At 41.6% G+C, this 19,058-nt stretch overlaps 2 protein-coding genes across 5 annotated transcripts; one reads left to right on the top strand and one right to left on the bottom strand.

Moving 5' to 3' along the window:
- Positions 1-1,576: 1,576 nt before the first annotated feature.
- On the bottom strand, positions 1,577-12,225 carry parp14rs1 (poly(ADP-ribose) polymerase family member 14-related sequence 1). Its single transcript, XM_076998354.1, has 17 exons — positions 12,045-12,225; positions 11,775-11,878; positions 11,648-11,681; positions 10,054-10,317; positions 9,588-9,809; positions 6,904-9,164; positions 6,537-6,761; positions 6,150-6,371; positions 5,952-6,027; positions 5,659-5,808; positions 5,395-5,457; positions 5,115-5,291; positions 4,261-4,464; positions 3,501-4,148; positions 3,052-3,197; positions 2,770-2,944; positions 1,577-2,680 (listed from the first exon to the last, which is right to left on the bottom strand). The coding sequence occupies exons 1-17, from the start codon at positions 12,223-12,225 to the stop codon at positions 2,397-2,399; spliced, it is 5,436 nt and encodes a 1,811-aa protein (XP_076854469.1). The 3' UTR covers positions 1,577-2,396.
- Positions 11,921-18,907, top strand: parp9 (poly(ADP-ribose) polymerase family member 9). 4 transcript variants are annotated; one of them, XM_076998359.1, is made up of 9 exons: positions 11,921-12,145; positions 14,288-15,209; positions 15,732-15,962; positions 16,132-16,350; positions 16,480-16,549; positions 16,642-17,172; positions 17,258-17,394; positions 17,945-18,101; positions 18,258-18,907. In XM_076998359.1, exons 2-9 carry the CDS (start codon positions 14,316-14,318, stop codon positions 18,554-18,556), a joined length of 2,538 nt encoding a protein of 845 aa, XP_076854474.1. In that variant the 5' UTR covers positions 11,921-12,145; positions 14,288-14,315; the 3' UTR covers positions 18,557-18,907. The 4 variants fall into 4 exon arrangements, with proteins under 4 accessions (XP_076854474.1, XP_076854473.1, XP_076854470.1 ...); XM_076998358.1 differs by lacking the exon at positions 11,921-12,145 and adding an exon at positions 12,225-12,375; XM_076998355.1 differs by lacking the exon at positions 11,921-12,145 and adding an exon at positions 12,364-12,586.
- Positions 18,908-19,058: the final 151 nt, after the last annotated feature.

Raw genomic sequence — 19,058 nt, 5'->3', positions numbered from 1 at the left:
CATGGCCTCAGGTCTGGGAATCGAACCCACGACCCTCCGGTCACAAGACCAATTCCCTACCACCAGGCCATGACTGCCCCATTGTCGTGTTCAAGAAACCAGTCTGAGATAATTCGCGCTTTATGACATGGCATGTTATCCTGCTGGAAGTAGCCATCAGAATATGGGTACACTGTGGTCATAAAGGGATGGATATGTTCAGCAAGAATACTCAGGTAGGCTGTGGCATTGACACGATGCTCAATTGGTACTAATGGGCCCAAAGTTTGCCAGGAAAATATCCCTCACACCACCACCTGCCTAAACCGTTGATACAATATGAATGAATGAATGTTCGATTTATGTAGCACCTTTCCAAATTCCCAAGGCACTTTACAATTTAACACAGGTACAAGTCACAGACAACCAATCACACACACCGGTGTGAAGTGACAGCCAATCACACACAGCGTACTCTCTACAGGGATCCACAGCCCCTGGGGGACTGAATGGGGTGCAGGAAGGGGAGAGAGGACAGACCCTAGTGACAGAGCACCATCCACCACTGGGCATACAAACATACACTCAGACACTACTTTTTTTTATTGAACAGAGAGACACAGACACACACTCAGGGAGAATTTGTCAGGGACTGCCAATTTACCTAACCTCCATGTTTTTGGACTGTGGGAGGAAACCGGAGATCCCGGAGGAAACCCACACAAACACAGGGAGAACATGGAAACTCAGATAGGGACTTGAACCCAAGACCCCAGTACTGAGAGGCAAACGTGCTAACCACCAAGCCACCGTGTTGCCCATATGGTGTTGTTAACATCAAATTCTGACCCTACCATCCAAATGTCACAGCAGAAGTCGAGACACATCAGAGCAGGCAACGTTTTTTCCAATCTTCTATTGTCCAATTTTGGTGAGTCTGTATGAATTGTAGCCTCAGTTTCCTGTTCTTAGCTGACAGGAGTGTCACCCGGTGTGTCTTCTGCTACTGTACCATCTGCCTCAAGGTTCAACGTGTTGTGTGTTCAGAGATGTTCTTCTACATGCGGTTGTAACGACTATTACTGTTACTATATGTAACGGTTATTTGAGTTACTGTTGCTGTTCTATCAGCTCAAACCAGTCTGCCCATTCTCCTCTGACCTCTGGCATCAACAAGACATTTGTGAAAATCCCAGTAGATCAGCAGTTTCTGAAATACTCAGACCAGCCCGTCTGGCACCAACAACCACGCCACGTTAAAGCCACTTAAATCACATTTCTTCTCCATTCTGATACCTAAATGCATTGAGTTGCTGCCATGTGATTGGCTGATTCAACATTTGCATTAATTACAGGCGTACCCAATAAAGTGGCCAGTGAGTGTACATTAATATATACTTTATATTTTTCTTGTTAATGCAATTGAATTTTGTAGTCCTGCCCTGAAATAAACAAGCTGATGGTTAATAATGTTAATTGCGTCAACTTAGACACTTTCTTTGTCAACTGTTATACCAAATTTTTTTCAAATCAAAATAATCAAATGGTGCTTCCGATACTGCGACGTTGGCATCAAGGGCACATACAGTAGGACGAGAGGTTTTAACATCTTTATTATCTATGAAGACAAACACATACAAAGTGAAGGCAGAAGAGTGCAGAGTAGTCGTTAGGTGTAAACGATGTGCAGGGTTGACCTGCAGGAACACGATCTTTACAGCACACAGGGAACGTCCCGAAGGTCCCGTATCTTGTGCTAATGTGTAGCAGGTAAGATGGGGGTCTGCTACGCTATTTGGGGTTTTGCACATGACCCAAATGACCAGTATGGTAGTTTTAATTTTAAAAATATTCTTGTTGTTAATGCTGACCACATATAATTTGAAAAGAAATCTTTAAATTATTTTTAAAACATTGATATGGTAGAATAGATACAAGAGCCCTTTAAATTGTATTTTACTTAAAGTGCAGGATTTAATCAAATATCTATAATGACGTAGTTTCCAGTAACGTAGTTGGCAAACTGAGTAGCTTTGGGTTTTGGGTCTGACGCAGAAGATGAATCAGATATATGACATCAACGATCTCCCCCTGTCCACTATAAAGGACAAATGTTTTTGAAAAAAATCAGTTTTTTTTCATTCAATGGACTTATTTTATCTTGAAATTACTTTTTAAATTGTATTTGTTGGCTTTCTAATTACTGTATACTGTTACTCTCATCAATTTATAACCAAGTTACAGAATTTCACCCAGTAAAATGTGCAAAAAGTGTCATTGCAAAGCTTTGTAGTTTTTTTTACTTCAATGTAACAAAAGCCAGTCATGCATTTCAGGTAAGGAACCTTTTGGTTAGATATATTCTAATATTTGTGTTTAGATTCATGATGTAGTTCTTTACGATTTCACACTGCCGTTCAGGTGAAGGTTATCAGGTATTCTGGATAAGCGTGGTCATCGCGGAACACCACAAAGATGGTCGGGCCTGCAACTCTGTCCACCACGGTGTCGTAGAGGTCAGTCCTGTTGGCACTTTTGGGAGGAGGGACAATCATTGCGCTATTTCCAACCGTGTAGTCTCCAGTGAGAACTCTGCAGAGATACATGTGCCTCTGTCCTTGCTGGTTTGGTACTGAATATGTGGGGCTGGCAGAGTAACTCGCATTAAGTGCAAAATACGTGCCCTTTCCATAGGCAGCCGCTGGAATAAATCAACACAGAGACATTAGTCAAAAAGTCTGCAGAGTCTGGTTAGCAAAATCAGAAAGTCTTCTTGAATATATCTAGTACCGTTTAACCCTGCGTAGCTGCGGTTGAAGCCCATGTTGTTGATGTAGTTTACGGAGTCGGGCCGTGTCCCATGGAACAAAATCTTCTCGTTGTTCTGATGTTTGTTCTTTTGCTCCATGATCTTCTTGTTATTCTGGTAGTTCCTCCACATGCCAGGATTCTGGATCCGTTCAATCTAAGTAAAAACAAAAACGAACATGACGTGAAATAAGACCTTGTAGAAACCGCGGTCCAGTGGCCGTGATCAGAGACCGACCCATTTGTTTCTCACAAGATACTCACCTTAACAACGATATTGTTGCAGGTTTTTCTAAAGTGGCTCGAGACATCGTTGTATTCCTTACTTGTAGACTGCAGCACACACACCTTGAGCAACTCGCCTGCATTCATGATGTCCCATTCCTGTGGTAGGCTGTCAGTGGCTATGACTGATAAACCAAAAATCAGGGTTTATTCTTGTTTTTTTTAAAGTAGTAATATTATTTTAAGTAGTAATATTCCATTTAAACTTCTTACGTAGCTTTTTAAATAATTAAAGCAAATTTTGCACTAAATTACTTGTGAGGTAAAATATTTTTTCTTTGTTTACTTCACTACAATTTTGAATCTCACTCTCAGTATAAGAGAAGCAGGGATCATGTACCTTTTAATCTCACTCTCAGTATAAGAGAAGCAGGGATCATGTACCTTTTAATCTCACTCTCACTATAAGAGAAGCAGGGATCATGTACCTTTTAATCGGTCAACACGCCTGATGTTCATCTGGTTGCCACCGCTCACAGCTGGACCATCTGGCATTGTGACTTTATACATTTGGCCCTGGAAGGTGATGTCCGTTTGTTGAGACCCCACAACAAGTGCTTTCTCCAAAACGAAGTTTATCTGTGGATCAAAGCTGTGGTACTGTCCACCCTGCTCATACTGCCAGTCCACCAGGTCGTGGGTCACATCGATTTGTTTTTTAAGGTCCACCTCTTCTCTGGCTCTTTTAATGATAGTCTGGATCTCACCTGCGGCAGTTAGAACATCCCTGGTAAGACCCTCTACTATGATCGAGGACTCTACCAGGTCTTCAGCCGCAGCCCCCTGTGTCTTGTCTTCTATTTTCACACTAACATCCATGTCTCGCTGCAGGTCTTGGATTCTCCGTAAGTCTTTCTCGGACAAACTATGAATCACCGCATCTGAGATTTCTTGAGACACCTGTTCTTCGGAGATGAGCTTCTCAAGCCACTGCTTGGTGCTGTGCACAGCAGCCTGGGAGGGCCCACAGATGTTGAAGCATGCAGCGTGTACCACCTTGTCCTCCATTACAAACCTCCTGGGCTTCTGTTGCTTGACATCTTTATTCCCAGATCCAAAAAATGATTTGGCATATGCTGTCAATGAGATAGGAACATATTGAAAAGAAAAAACGAGAAAAATGCTTCTCTAAAACATTTTTTGCTTTTAATAACAGAACATGTAACACCTGGAGAAATGGACACTTACACATAATATTTGTCAAGGTCCCCTTCTTCGGCTTGTCCACGGTTTCTCTCTTCAGCATGCTCTGGTGGAAGTCGGCCAACATAGGTGCCTGGAAAATCACCATGCGGACCAGTTTGAGGGAGGACTGTGGAGTCTGTTTCATGAAGTCTATTACAGCATCCAACATGGCGTCTGCGACCTGCCCTGCAATGACCCCACCCTGACCTGCAAGACAAGCAGCATCACTGAACATACAACAGAACCGCTGAACACAACAAGCACTCAACATGAAACACAGCCAGAAACACTGTTCAAACGATGGTGCATAGATGGCACTGAATTACAACAGGCATGGTGATGTCCAGTGTCCAATGTTTAAACTGGGTACTTTAAGTAATTTCTGTACAAGGGACATTTTAAAGATTTTAAAACCACCTTGCAACCAAACAACTGAGGCTAGCAAGAATTAATAGGGCAGTCATGGCCTGGTGGTAGGGAACTGGTCTTGTGACCGGAGGGTCGTGGGTTCGATTCCCAGACAGGCCATGACTGAGGTGCCCTTGAGCAAGGCACCTAAGCCCAACTGTTCCCCGGGCGCCGGGCTAGGGCTGCCCACCGCTCTGGGCACGTGTGATCCACAGCCCCCTAGTAATCACTAGTGTGTGTGTTCTAAAAAGCGGAGGACAAATTTCACAATTGACAAAATATGGCACATTTTTAAATAATAAACTAATAACTATATTTTTATAATTTCCTATGCAAAAGGCCATAGCCGCCTAGATCCCAGATCACAGTTGAGCTATGTAAGGATGATCCTGACGTGTTGGGCCAGTCCTGACATGTCATCTTTCTCGCTCCTGCGTTGGGATATTTACCTGTTCCAAAAGCAGGGAAGGAAATGGAGGTAAGGTTGTTCTGAACACACATTCTGAGCGCTTGCACGATGAGTTGGTGAATTATTACAGGATTACTTTTTGCTGAAATATGAATAATTTTTTTGCACTGCAAGTTGCCTTGCTGGGTCATTATTAATCCTTGGTTTTGCTGACTTCCTGGAAAGATCAAAATGAAATGGGTTCAACACAACTGCATACACTGCGTGTCATTTTCAAACCATAATTACTGATTTGATTTCAAAATGATAATAGTTCTCACCCAGTTGTTTGCATTCTGCTTCTACGTTTGGACCAGCAGCATCCAAAATAGCCTTTGAGACACCTTAAGAATTAGAGATACATATTTAGTGCATGTACTATGTAATAATTCTTCAGAAGCGAGCAGCGTTACATTAACTGGTAGGTAGCAAATCTGTTTTTAATTATTCCAAGAGCACAAGGTCATAAACAGATTTTTTTTTCACACTTCTTGATTATGTCTTACCATTTGCCTGCTTAGAATTGCAAGCACGGTTACGTTTACCTGATTTCAAAGTAAAGTCATCATTGGTGGAGTTGACAATGATGTCTGTTTTCTCTTTGGTGATATCGTCATTAAGAACCTGAAGCATAACCCCTCCCACTATGGTCTCATAAGTCCCTGATTTTGGTGAAGTAATCTTTGAAAAAGGACCTAGGAATTCAATATAAAAAATACAAACCCAATAAACAACTTTGAATTTGACTATGAACCAAAGCTACCGACTGAAATATCAAAATACTCATATACAGCACATCGTATGCCACAAAGTTAACGTATGAACATATTTACGGGACCTTTGCTTTGCTGTGTTACGGCACCTGCTGCAGATGACTGGGCATTAAACCTTTTGTTGAACTCATCTGTAAATGCCTGTAAGGAAGGACGAGGTATGTTACAGTTCATCACTTCCTGTGTCTACTGTCCTCTGTGAGGACATAAAACCTTCACACATTAAGTCGTTAAGAAATCCAACACCATCAATGTTCATGTACCTTAATGGTTTCGGTGTCTTTAGGGTGGAGGGCGCACATCACTTCCTGTAAGAACTTAGGGCTCCTTTTTTTGCTAAACTGAACAATGGAGTCAAGCATGACTGAAGCCACCAGAGGTTTCGGGAATCCCAGGTTTCCTGTTCCAATGGCAGGAAACACAATTGAGCTCTGCTGGCGCTGTTCAGCCTGGTCCAAACACGTGTCCACGATGTTCTCCATCACCTTCCAAAGACAAGAATGTGTTCAAATGTGTTAATACATGTCCAAAACTGCCTTATAAAATGAAACTTGCAGAATAAATAAATAAATGAGATCAAATTAAATTGATTTGCCATTCAAAGCTCTTCACATAGAAAGCTGAGACATGGTAAGAATAGTGAGCTGTACCTTCTGTTGTGACCCGTTCCATTTGGGAGCAACAACATGAAACACAAAATTGGTTTTAAGGTTGCAGCCACCAGTGACAAAGAACGATCCCACGGCTGCAGGGCCCAGCGCCTGCTTGTGAAGGAGGTTCTGAAGCTGGGGCCCAGCTGCATGAAAGATGGCGTTCGAGATGGCGCCGGTGTTAAGGTCCAGATCAGAAGATACAGAGTTCACAATAACATCCATCTACGGACAAAGACAGATGCAAAATCAACCAATAAATAAATTGCTATAGATTACGTATAACAGAAACTACAAATATATACATTATAAAAACATATTTTAGCCAATTTGAAAAAATAATTTTGAATAGAATAATTCAACTCACGGAGGCGTCCTGGATGTTGCACTGTGAAATATTGATGGTCAGTCCCTCTTTGGTCTTAACACTCTGGGATGAACCATGGATTGATGAACTGGACAGGTTTTGCTTTTGCTGATGGTTGTGTGAATTTCCCCTGGATCTCGTCTTCTGACTGGTGAGTCTCTGCCCGGTGAGTCTCTGCCCATACACGTTCTGTACTGCGGCTTCTAAAGCCTCCACTGTTGTGGTGTTGTTGTCAATCAGATGGATTTTTCTTAAGCAAGTGTCCCCCATCATGAACTCAAAGAACTCCTTAATGGCTGCAACAATGGTGTCTGCACAAAGGTCCAGTGGGAACCCGTAATTTCCAGCACTTATGGCCGGGATCGCAATAGACTGGCAGTTCTCTCTGTCGGCAAGATTCAGACTCCTCGTCACAGCCTTTTTCAAAAGTCTGACTGCTCCCTGACGATCAGAAGCATCAAAGTGTGGTCCCACTGCATGAATGATATACCTGCAGCGAAGCTGACCGCCTGCCTGAGTAAGGACAGCATCGCCCGTGTTCAGCTTTGAACGCTTCTGAATGATCTTCTTACAGGTCTCCTGCAGTTGTGGTCCAGCAGCATTGGAAAGTGCCATTGATAGACCTCCACCAAAGTCAAGCGTCTCACTAGCTGGACTAACAACAGCGTCTACTGGATAGTAGCATATGTCTCCTTTGTTGACTATAATCTCCACCCCATCAGGTGTTAGTACTCCCTGTTCTGTGGTGGCACCAGTATGCTGGGCAAGCTCACGTTCGTCTACTAACTCAACCAAACACCCCATATTATTCTTGGCTGTTGAAATATACATTGATTCTTTATCCTTGAAAAATTTCCTGGCACCAGGCCTAGCTACTTTCAAGTTGCAGCAAGAAACAGATGAAAGCAAAGCCTCAAAGATAGGCGTACTCTCAGAGACACACATCCTTGGGCCGCACAACGAGATCGTGTTGTCTTTAAAGTCAACATTTACTTTATTTTTCACACTCTCAAACCATAATTCCTTCTGGTGCTCCTGAATAAATCTGACTATAATCTTTTCAGTCTTAAAGGTTTTAGTGATTAAAGAATTGTTCTGTATATATTCAGTCAGCTGTTCTTGGACTAACAAGACTTGTCGAACAAAGCCACAAACTTCAACTTGGTTGTCTGATGTGTTGATTACAACAGCCAATTCTTCTGAATTGAATGTGATATTTAAGTTTGCAACAAGATCTTGCCAGTCTGCCCTTCTAAGCACAGTGGGGTCTTCTACATCTAAGAGTTTACAACATAACAGTCTTTTCAGCTGTTCCTCACCATCACTCAAGGATTTATCCGTTTTGGCAAAAAGCTTTGGATGATTTTCCTTAATTGCCAGTGATGCATTAATTCCCTTGGATAAGAACAAGCTCCTGTTTAGATCCTCCTGATTCCCTTTACATAAAAACTCCAGAATCGATGGCTGGAGTTCCACCATCCTCTGATGAAGGCTAAGGACATCTAGCAGGATCTTATTCTTGGACTCAAGTACCTCTTCTTTTAGGCCATAGAGAGTTATCTTGTGGCTTTGCTTGTGGTAATTTATATCCAGCTCAGGAAATGTGACTTTAAGGTTTTGCTCCAGACCGTTTAGCATGACGATCTCATACGTAGATGGATCCATGGAGACATCGTCTGTTACACTGCCTCTCTCCCTCTGAATCCTTTGAGTGATGGTGTTAACGGTGTTCTGTACAACGTCACCAGTCCTGCACACGTCGTCTATGAGGCCCGCTATGATGATTGTTCCTTCATCTTTTTGAGGGACCAGAGTTACAGGCTCAGATGTTAATGTCCTGAAGACGTCTATCTCCAACTCAGCCCACGCATCCCTCTGAATCTGGATTTCTAGTGCTTTATATTTGGACAACGCAGACGTGAATTCCACAGAGGCGTTTTCTTTCCACATATGGAGGAGTTTTCTCGTCTTCACGCCTTGGCAAAGGAGGGATTGATGAGGACTGATCCTCACAGCAGCGTCTCTAAAGTCCAGCTGACACCAATGTTTGGACATATATTCAACAAGAAGTGCCAAAGATTTTTTGTTTTCTTGGAGATACTTCCAGATAGATTCGTCAATATTCTGTATGAAGGTCTCTGGGAGGTTCAAAGTAGGTCTCTCTTTACCATAAAGGGCTGTTCCCAATGATGCGTAGTATGGGTAAACTCTGATCGGGTGCTTTTTAATCTGATGTTGAGTTCTGAGAACTGTGTTTACAGCTGAAAAACAAATGTCAGAGTTTAAGTTATTAAATCTTCCAAATTGCCACAGTACAACCCCTGACCCCCCCACTCCAGGTGTGTCTTGCTGTTGTGAGGGTATTTAAGTGTTCATATTGTCTGCGTTCTTTGTCAGGCCTTGTTTGACGTTCTTAAATGTTGTCAGAATATTTGTTAAATAAATATTGTTTGATTAGCGACATTCTTAACTCAGCATTCAGCTTCCTCACGCATGTCACACAAATATTTATTATTTAAGGGCTGTAGTAATTAAAAAACTCCAGCCACTTTACAAAAAAATTACATGAATGTATTTTAAGTAAAATAATGAATACAGGATAATACTGTAAAATATGCAACATCACATTGCAGTAAGTCTTTGCCAATCTGGACAAATACATAATAATTGTTAAAAGACCTTACCTGTGTAATCCTGAAAGGTGAGAATGGCTGACTGTTCATCTTCAAGCATTTCCACATCACCCTCTATTTCTCCAAATTTGTCAAAATACAGTGAGAGGTAGTCAGAGTTACATGTCACTTCCTCAACTTTCACCATGTTAGTAACCTCAAGACGAGTGACTTCGAGTTTCTTCCTCCTAACGACTGAGTTATCTGGGCAAGACATGATGAACTGCTCTGCACCTAAGGTACAAAGAAATTCAAAATTATTTACATCATGTACTTTATTTTTACTGACAAACATTGAGGTTATAGCTCCGCTTTTAACGCCTTTAAGATAAGGAGACTACCATTACGCGATAAACGCACTATTTAAATAAACATTTTCACAGTGAACTTCAATGCCTCCGTCTCTGTATTCTACCAACCTGTTGGTACACTGTACACAAAAAAGAACAATGTTTTTATGCTGAGACTACCAATTCACCTTTTCTGCTACAGAACGTGGCCACAGCACAGTTGTTCTCAGGGATCATTTCGATGCTAAACTCTTTGGTTTCAGGGCTGGTCTTGAGGATGTTCTCCACCAGCATATGCAGGTACTCCTGAGTCATGTTCTGGGTGTTTCTGAGGACAGCCGATCTGGGTGCTGGGTCTTCACCGTCGTCATCGGGCTCCTCCTTCACCTCCTCACACTGAGGTTCCTCAAGTGTGGCATTTTCATCCTGGCCAGGTGATTGTCCTTCGTCAGCTGCAAAGAAAACACACACCTTTTGTAGTTAGACTGGAAAGACAAGGTAAAAAAAACAGTGCTGTCATGACACGTGTAGCAGGTGGCAATAGTCATTTTTGCTTGAATATCTGAATGTTTTATTTTTTTATGAACTTCACCAAGCTTTGTATTACAAACTCAATTATAAGTTAAGCTAAAACTTTGAAAAAAGGAGGTTTTTGTATTTGGTTCCTTTTGGGAGTCTCCCCCTTGTTTGTTGTATGTGGGGCGGCAATTAGTGCAACACACGTCTGAGCTATCCGGTGCTTTCACGACAAAATCGCCAGTAGCATCGGGAATGCTGAACTGGTAAGCAGGTGTTTTGCGCTCTCCCGTAGCTTTCACATTTTAAAGATGTAGAAACTTATATTTTAAGTAAGTTTAGGAGATATAAACTTCGCTGTGTGAAGTTACATCGCTAGTTGACATGTATATGAACCTCTCTTTCTAAACTCTTAATTTAAACTGAGTTAGACAACGTTTTTAACATTGGTGTTGAGTCATCCACTGTTTTATGCCTCGTGCAGGCGGGAGGGAGGGAGAGAGAGAGAGAGAGAGAGAGAGAGAGAGTGAGTGAGTGAGAAGCAGAGCCTGTGTGTGTGTGTGTGTGTGTGTGTGTGTGTGTGTGTGTGTGTGTGTGTGTGTGTGTGTGTGCTGATTCTGCCCCATGTCTCACTCAGAGAGAAGCATCTGGACACTGAACTGATTAAACAACGCAGAGTACCATATCCCAGTGTGTTGTGTGACTTCTTCTCCCGCCCGTGGTCCATCGTCCGGTTAATGTCTGCTACACTCGCATATTGATGTGTCTGGATGCATTATTTCCTTTTGAGACACGTGTCTGCGCTCTCACTCATTCACACACAGCACCTGACCTGCTCCCAGTCTCCTACGTATTACCACTGCTCACACTTGCTCTGTGTTTGTCCTGTTGTTTCTACTGGTGCACTGTCAGCTTTCTGAGTTCACTAGAGTCGAGCATTATGTCACCATATCACTTCATTCTATAAAACTTGACTGACTGTTGGGCAGGATTCTGACTGCAGAATAGGTCAGAAAGGCGAATATGGGTGTGGAGTTCATTCAGGGGGTTTTTTTTACTAGGAGCTGTGGGCTCCAGGGGCCTCCAGGGGTCCCCTATGCAAAGAACACTTTTGTAGCTACCATAGCGTAAAGGTATAACGAATGCAAACACGTAGATCGTCCTCTAGAGGGCAGCACATTCTTCATTTACTTGACCGCTAGTGTCTGTATGAAGCAGCTGAAGTAAAATCAATCTCGTGTTTCAGTGTCTCTCACGATCTCTCACCTGTTTGGTGTGTTTTGATTGGAGACTTTGATTCCTAAGAAATGTGTGTTAGAAATTTGAGCAAGCTTCCAAAATATATTAATATTATTTCATTAATTCCACATAAACTGAAGTATGTTTGCAGTACCTGGGCATCTTCTGACTCTTCTGGGGGCAGATACACATTCAGAGTCACGAGGTCTTTGCCCACTTTTATTTGGTGAGTCTGTTTCTGAAGGACGTTTTGTCTCACTACACAGACAAAAGGACACGTATAAAGATGCGTTTGTCTAAGGCAGACTCTCACATACTTTCCCATTTCAGTTTCCTTACATACTCACGGACAAGTAAAACATTTCTAAATCACAGAGTATTAATAAAAGCACGGTGGTATTACCGATAGTCAAAGTGAACGTACCTTCCTGTAGTTTGAAGTGCACGGAGGCTGTCTGTCCATCTGAAGGGTGATACCTCACACAACAGTCCCCCCCGCATGACTTCTTACTCTGGAAATAAATGGTGAGTTTGTTTTTTAAATTCGGGGTCTTGGGGCGCCAGTTGCCCTCCACACACAGGCCGTGTGGAAACTCCTGGTCCATGGCGAGCCGTGTACTGACGGGCTGAGGCGGACGGGCTCGGGGCTTCACTACAGTTTCACTTTTGTTTTCCCGATATGGAGACTGGAGAGAAGAGACGGACACGGAAGACGAAAGTTATTTTACACGCTGGTGCTGAACCATAGACACACGGTAAAGTCATACAGTCATTGGGTCAATTATAGTGTAAAATTATAGTGTAATATTATAGGGCGAACTCAGCACGACTGCACGACCTGTCAGAAGTGGAAGTGAAATAGTTTGAACGTCAATGTCAAAAATGAAACAATAATCGCTGCGACTTTGGCCTCAAACCTGATGAAGTAGATGTTGTTGTGCAGTGGAGAGAAGGCCCGTAATACAGGTTTGGAAACACTTTTGCTTTCGACTTTATTTCTAACTACGTCGTTTTGTTGGTCGTCTTTGCTTTTGACACATCAGGTAAGTCATTTCTACAAAATCCCCAACAAGCGCGATTACAGACTAACATCCCCATATTCAAGATATTTTAAGACTGCTCGTCTAAATACTATTTAACGTAGTATTATTGTGTCGGTCCTTTCGCTAAGATCTGTCGACGCTTAACTTCACAACTTCAAACTGAATGCATTTGCAGAAGCGAGTAGTTGCAGTAGTTCACTAGGAAAGCGGAGTATGGGGGTAAATTCACCTCAGCAGTCCAAATGTGACCCTGTGTGTGTGGCTCCAACACCAGTGATATTACCGGGGACTCGTACAAATGTAGTGGAAACAGGCACATGAATGTAGTAAATTAACAACAGGGTCCCCTGAACCATAACTGGAACCATAAGGGTGAACCATAACTGGAACATTGGTTTGTTTTTCTTGCACTGACCACCACACACAGGTTATCAAGGACAGCTTAAAACTCCAGATTCTCACAGCTTTTCAACACCCTTAATTGATTTTGTCTACATATATTTGGTTAGAAAAATTGTACAAAAAAAGGTCAATGGACTTAAGAGGGACTTTAAAATAAAAAAATGATAAACAAGTAATGTAATCTTTTAGACCATTAATAGTAGGCTATACAGGAATATGTTATTTACATGTGTTACAACATTAAATGAGTAGCCATTTTAGTCGCCAGACGTAGCAAAGAAAGCTATTTGTGAAAATTATTACATGTTCTATTAAGTGTATCTTACATGAGATGAAGAATCAGATTGCATTCTGCTAATGAATCAGTTTATGCTACATAGACCAGGTCCTGCACATGGAGGCAGCCATGTTTAAAACAGATTTAGAACAGTCTGAAACATCCAGGACTAATTGAATTCAGAAATTATATCACAGTGTCAATGGTAGAAATCAATCAATAAATAATAATAATTGGCAACACTCAGACCATGCAACCAACAGATAAGCAACCAACCTCAATGATAACTAACCAAGCTCAGTATGATCATAATCAGCTAGTATCAGTGATGAACAGCTAGTATCAGTAATGATCAGTTAGTATCAGTAATGATCAATTAGTCTCAGTAATGATCAGTCAGTCTCAGTAATAATCAGTTATTCTCAGTAATGATCAGTCTCAGTAATGATGTTATTCTCAGTAATGATCAGTCTCAGTAATGATGTTATTCTCAGTAATGATAAGTTAGTCTTAGTAATGATCAGTTATTCTCAGTAATGATCAGTTATTCTCAGTAATGATCAGTTAGTCTCAGTAATGATCAGTTATTCTCAGTAATGATCAGTTATTCTCAGTGATGATCAGTTATTCTCAGTGATGATCAGTTATTCTCAGTAATGATCAGTTATTCTCAGTAATGATCAGTTATTCTCAGTAATGATCAGTTAGTCTCAGTAATGATCAGTTATTCTCAGTAATGATCAGTTATTCTCAGTAATGATCAGTTAGTCTCAGTAATGATCAGTTATTCTCAGTAATGATCAGTTAGTCTCAGTAATGATCAGTTATTCTCAGTAATGATCAGTTAGTCTCAGTAATGATCAGTTATTCTCAGTAATGATCAGTTATTCTCAGTAATGATGGTGTGGGATTTTTTTTCATGCTCTTTCCTTCTTTCTTTTAAAGGATCTCTGCTATTTCTGTTTGAAGAAAAATGGCTGCAATGAGTACAAAGGCATATATTCTACTCAGCCCAGAAGGGATTGAGATTGTGAAACAGAGCCATTATGCCTTATGCACTGCTTTAAAAGGAAAATTTGGTTGCACGGCTGTGGTCCATAATGTAGATGTACCCACCACTTCATCCCCTGGCCGTGCCAACTCAACCCAGCCTGAAATGAAGTACTCGAAACCGCTGGCCAATGGCTTGAAGATATCTGTGTGGAAGGATGATCTCACAGCCCACAGGGTGGATGCTGTGGTTAATGCGGCCAATGAGGACTTAAATCATGCAGGGGGACTTGCTCTCGCTCTGAGCAAAGCTGGAGGTCCCATAATACAACAAATGAGTAACCAACTTGTAAATCAATATGGGAAAGTCCCCACAGGTAAAGCTTTTACTACCCCAGCTGGAAATCTTCCTTGTAAGATGATCATACATGCAGTTGGACCTTGTGTATCCCCAAACCCAACGAGGACAGAACTTGAAAAGGCAGCAGGTTTGCTAGAGAATGCTGTTTGGAGCATTTTAGAACTAACTGAGTATAACAACCTGAAGTCTGTGGCAATCCCTGCAGTTAGCTCAGGTCTCTACAATTTTCCACGTGATATCTGTGCAAACATCATTGTAAACACTGTGAAGTGTTTTAGCGATAACCGAACAGCATCAAACGGGAGCCTGGACTTACGCCTGGTGAATAATGATGATCCCACAGTTCAGGAGATGCTTAGAGCATGCATGATGTTACTGGGGCCATCTGACCACATGGGACAGTGGGTCAAGTCAGAGCCAAGTCAGACCAGGACACGAACTGGGCCTGCATACCCCAGTGTGGACCTCGGAAACATTACACTGTTACTCAAAAAGGGTGCCATCGAGAATGAGGCAGTAAGTTAAAGAACAACAATAAAAACGAACCACTCTTGACCTTTAACTAGTATCTGTAAAAGAGCACTTAAGTAGGAATGAGCTCTGGCTCTGATTTGAACATGTGACTTCAATTATTTTAGGCATTTTGGTGTGATTTTTCAGAATATATCAAGTATGTTTAAGTGTTGTGATTTGTTGAATTCACTATTTACAATTATTGTTTTTCATTATATGTTAAAAGTAATATTTATACAATATTAAATAATTACAATTTTGAGCACAAATCTATTACTTCATTACTTTTTTTAATTTGTTTTTTAACCGTAACCCTAGATTTATTTAAAACTAGCCTAATGATAATTCAAGACTTAATCGCAGCTCTGAAAAGGCTGAATTTATCCTCCTTCCCCCTTCATAAAACACATTAATAAAAAAAAATCTTACGAGTTTTTGAAGTTTTTAACAGACCAAAATAATTCAAACTGTTAGTAGTCTTTTAATTATGTCTTGTATTGATTCTTTTTCTGACACTGTTTACAGGCAGATGTCATTGTGAACACAGTGGGACGTACGTTTGACTTATCAGGCGGACAGATTTCAAAGGCTATACTGGACAAAGCTGGATACAAGATGCAGTATGAAATACGAAAGCATCGAATCAGGCCCACTGAGGATGGGAGTGTTATTTCTACTGGTGCCTATAAGCTGAATTGTAAGGCAGTGTACCACACTGTCTGTGCTCAGAAGAGCAGCAGTTACAATGCTGATAAGGTCAGATTTCATTTATGCTGGCCACACTGTCTTTCACTACTTCTTTATAATAAATGTTATGTCATTAATATTGTGATTTTTAATTTGGAGTTTATTTCATCCTTAATTTGTATTGATTTGAGTGGCTCAGATTAATTTCTGTCATAACATGAATCACATGTTTTTGTAGATTCTTCATTCGGTGGTCATGAAATGTCTTAGCATGGCCAGTAAAGATGGCTTCTCGTCGTTAGCTTTCCCCACTATTGGCACTGGCAACCTTGGCTTTCGGAACGAAGACGTTTCTAAGATAATGATGAGTGCAGTACAAGAATTTGCCCAGACCCACAGAGGGAAGAAAATGGACGTATATTTTGTCATTTTTTCACAAGACATACGTGCATTCGAGGTACAGGTGTAGTTTACACTTTTCACAGTGCCATTTGTTTTGCTGTGGAACTCAAAATGCATATTGTGAATCGTGAAATGTCAAACAGGCAGTTTGATAGGTGATTTTGACTGGATCGATGTATTTCAGGCTTTTGAACGGGAATTGGCTTTACTGGAGAAAACGAGTGCTGCTGTCACCAGTAGTTCCACTGGCAAAGGTAAGAACAGAGGAATTATTTAAAAAGGACTCTACAAAATATATTTAAAAAATAGAAAAGAAAGATAAAAATTTCTTTCAATGCTCTGACAGGCTCATCGTTTGACGACTATGGAACGACTCCTGGCATTGAGCTCTTCGCTAACTCCCATGAGGCACTGAGAGAGGCCCAACGATGGACAGACAGAATGCTGCACTTTTCTCGATTCTCTGCTGATGTGGAAAACAACCTAATCATGCACTTGGGCCAACAGGATCATGCAAATCTGAAGTCCTTTCAGACCATATTTAATGTTTTTATCACAGAGTCTTTCAGAAAGGGCAAATGTGGTATTACCATCACAGGGGAGCGACCCGTAGCAGTCGCTTGTGCTGCTATAGAGGTGGAGTCGATGCTCTGCCAGGCTCAAGATGTTTTTGCTCAGACAGAAGAGGAAGACCTGTTGCACTCTGTGGTCCGCTGGGAGGATTCCCTCGGCTCGGAGAGAGTAGACACTAGCACTGCTTTGGAGAAGGCTTACCTTGCAGGTGTTGACACTGTTTCTATGAATGGCAAAACCTTTAAGGTTGACTGCAGACTTGGACAAGCAAAGACTGAACAAGGGCAGCAGCTCAGGAGGACGTGTAAGCTCTAAGAACACAACCGCATGGTGTCTTGGGTAATGCTGTTATATCTGAAAGGTAGTCTCATTGTTTCTTTGTACATTAGGTTTTTTCAGTCTCTACTCCAGCATGCCCAAGTTAACCAGTGGGTCATATTATGAGAGGACACCCAGACCCCAACCTAATTCAACAGAGACTGAAAGGTGGAAAAAAATTAAGGATTGTGGATTGAAAATTATGAAGGTATGTGAAAAAATTTAATAAATACACACACACACACCATTCTCTGGGTGGTCTTTTTCCTTTAAGCTTGGGACCTCTACCAGGAGCTAGAAGGTCCCCTGATGTAGATTTTGTATGTAAATGTACCATATTTTGTCAATTGTGATTTTTCACCGCAATCGAAATTTGTCCTCTGCTTTAACCCATCTGTGCAATTAAAACACACACACACACACACTCACACTAGTGATTACTAGGGGGCTGTGGATCACACGTGCCCAGAGCGATGGGCAGCCCTAGCCCGGAGCAGTTGGGGTTAGGTGCCTTGCTCAAGGGCACCTCAGTCATGGCCTCAGGTCTGGGAATCGAACCCATGACCCTCCGGTCACAAGACCAGTTCCCTACCACCAGGCCATGACTGACCTTCAGGGGTGTATGATCTTGGTCATTCTCCTCCACCCTCCCGTGATGGAGGGTAGTGATGTGGGTTTGCTTCATTGTGTTGTCCCCTCTCAGAGTTTTCTGTCTAATGAAAGTATTACATGGAATGTGGTTGTATTGGTTGTTTGAGGTGGAGAAAATCGAGAACTACGCCCTGGAGCAGCTCTTCCAGTTGAACAAGAAACGAGTGTCAGGTGAACCCCAGTGGCTGTACCAGTGTGTCACAGCACAGTTCTGTGACCACATCTGCAGGATAGGTTTCCAGAGGGAATACGCACCTCCTGCAGGTAGAACCCATCACACCTGGACTCCCTGTACTTACCTGAATCTACTCCTCCTGTGACTGACACTGATTAAGTGTCAAAGATGATATGGAGTTAAATGTTACTTTGTCACTGGTAATGGCCACACATCACTAACTGTGAACATAATTCACTTTCCAGAGCAGCGCTGTGGAGCTGGGATCTACTTCACCAGTGAAGTGGGGCGAGTTCTCAGGCTGTGGGAGAACTGGGAGGAGGACTACGTCTACATCTTTGAGGCTCAAGTGCTCACTGGGAAAAGCACTGTAGGTTCACCAGAACTTATTGTGCCTCCTCCGACTGGGTCTGACCCACTGGTCTGTTACAACAGTGTGACCAATGACGTGAAAGATGTCCACGTCATTTTCCACAGCCAGCAGGCCCTTCCACGGTTCCTCCTCACCTGCATCAACACCAGGACCAACACCAGCACCGTTTAGCTCAGGGCCAAGGGCCCCCTTTACTTCTGTTTTTTTCTTCATTTTATTATTGTTTTAAAATACGTAATGATGATAGTACAACTTAGTTAATTAAAAGATGAGTTTCTTCTCATGTTGTGAGCAAATCTAAACTCAATTGCTGGGTTAGTTATAGCATACATAACCAAATAACAGTAGTTCCATGTTTTCATTTATGCCATTGTAGCTTAAAACATTAATATAGATAATGAAGTTATAGTAGTTTATAGAACTGAGGATTCAGCTTATAGACTTTATAATATTTTAAGTGTGTGGAGAAAACTAGGCTGCCCTTTGAATGGAGCAATAAACTAATCGATTTCATGAGTGTAACTTCTGTTCTTTTATATTTGCCTGAAATTATCTTATAAATATGAACATACATAAATTGACCTCTTGGCAATGAAATAATACCAGGATTTTGTGTTACCATTAGACAGTTATAAATCTAACTAAATGTTTTTGTTTAAAAGTCAATCAAACT

The sequence above is a fragment of the Brachyhypopomus gauderio genome, chromosome 3 (assembly GCF_052324685.1).
Source record: "Brachyhypopomus gauderio isolate BG-103 chromosome 3, BGAUD_0.2, whole genome shotgun sequence".
Classification (NCBI taxonomy): domain Eukaryota; kingdom Metazoa; phylum Chordata; class Actinopteri; order Gymnotiformes; family Hypopomidae; genus Brachyhypopomus; species Brachyhypopomus gauderio.
The sequence above is the reverse complement of the archived record's forward strand: the minus strand, read 5'-3'. Positions and strand labels throughout refer to the sequence as shown.

Bases quoted from the DNA above. Each gene is read 5' to 3' on its own strand.
- parp14rs1 (XM_076998354.1), bottom strand. From the start codon at position 12,225: ATGGACCAGGAGTTTCCACACGGCCTGTGTGTGGAGGGCAACTGGCGC. The intron at 6,372-6,536 runs GTACAGCTCACT...TGTCTTTGGAAG, and splicing joins GGAACGGGTCACAACAGAAG to GTGATGGAGAACATCGTGGA. The intron at 5,292-5,394 runs GTGAGAACTATT...TGATCTTTCCAG, and splicing joins AGCAGAATGCAAACAACTGG to GAAGTCAGCAAAACCAAGGA.
- parp9 (XM_076998359.1), top strand. From the start codon at position 14,316: ATGGCTGCAATGAGTACAAAGGCATATATTCTACTCAGCCCAGAAGGG. The intron at 16,351-16,479 runs GTACAGGTGTAG...GATGTATTTCAG, and splicing joins AAGACATACGTGCATTCGAG to GCTTTTGAACGGGAATTGGC. The intron at 17,395-17,944 runs GTATGTGAAAAA...TGGTTGTTTGAG, and splicing joins GTGGATTGAAAATTATGAAG to GTGGAGAAAATCGAGAACTA.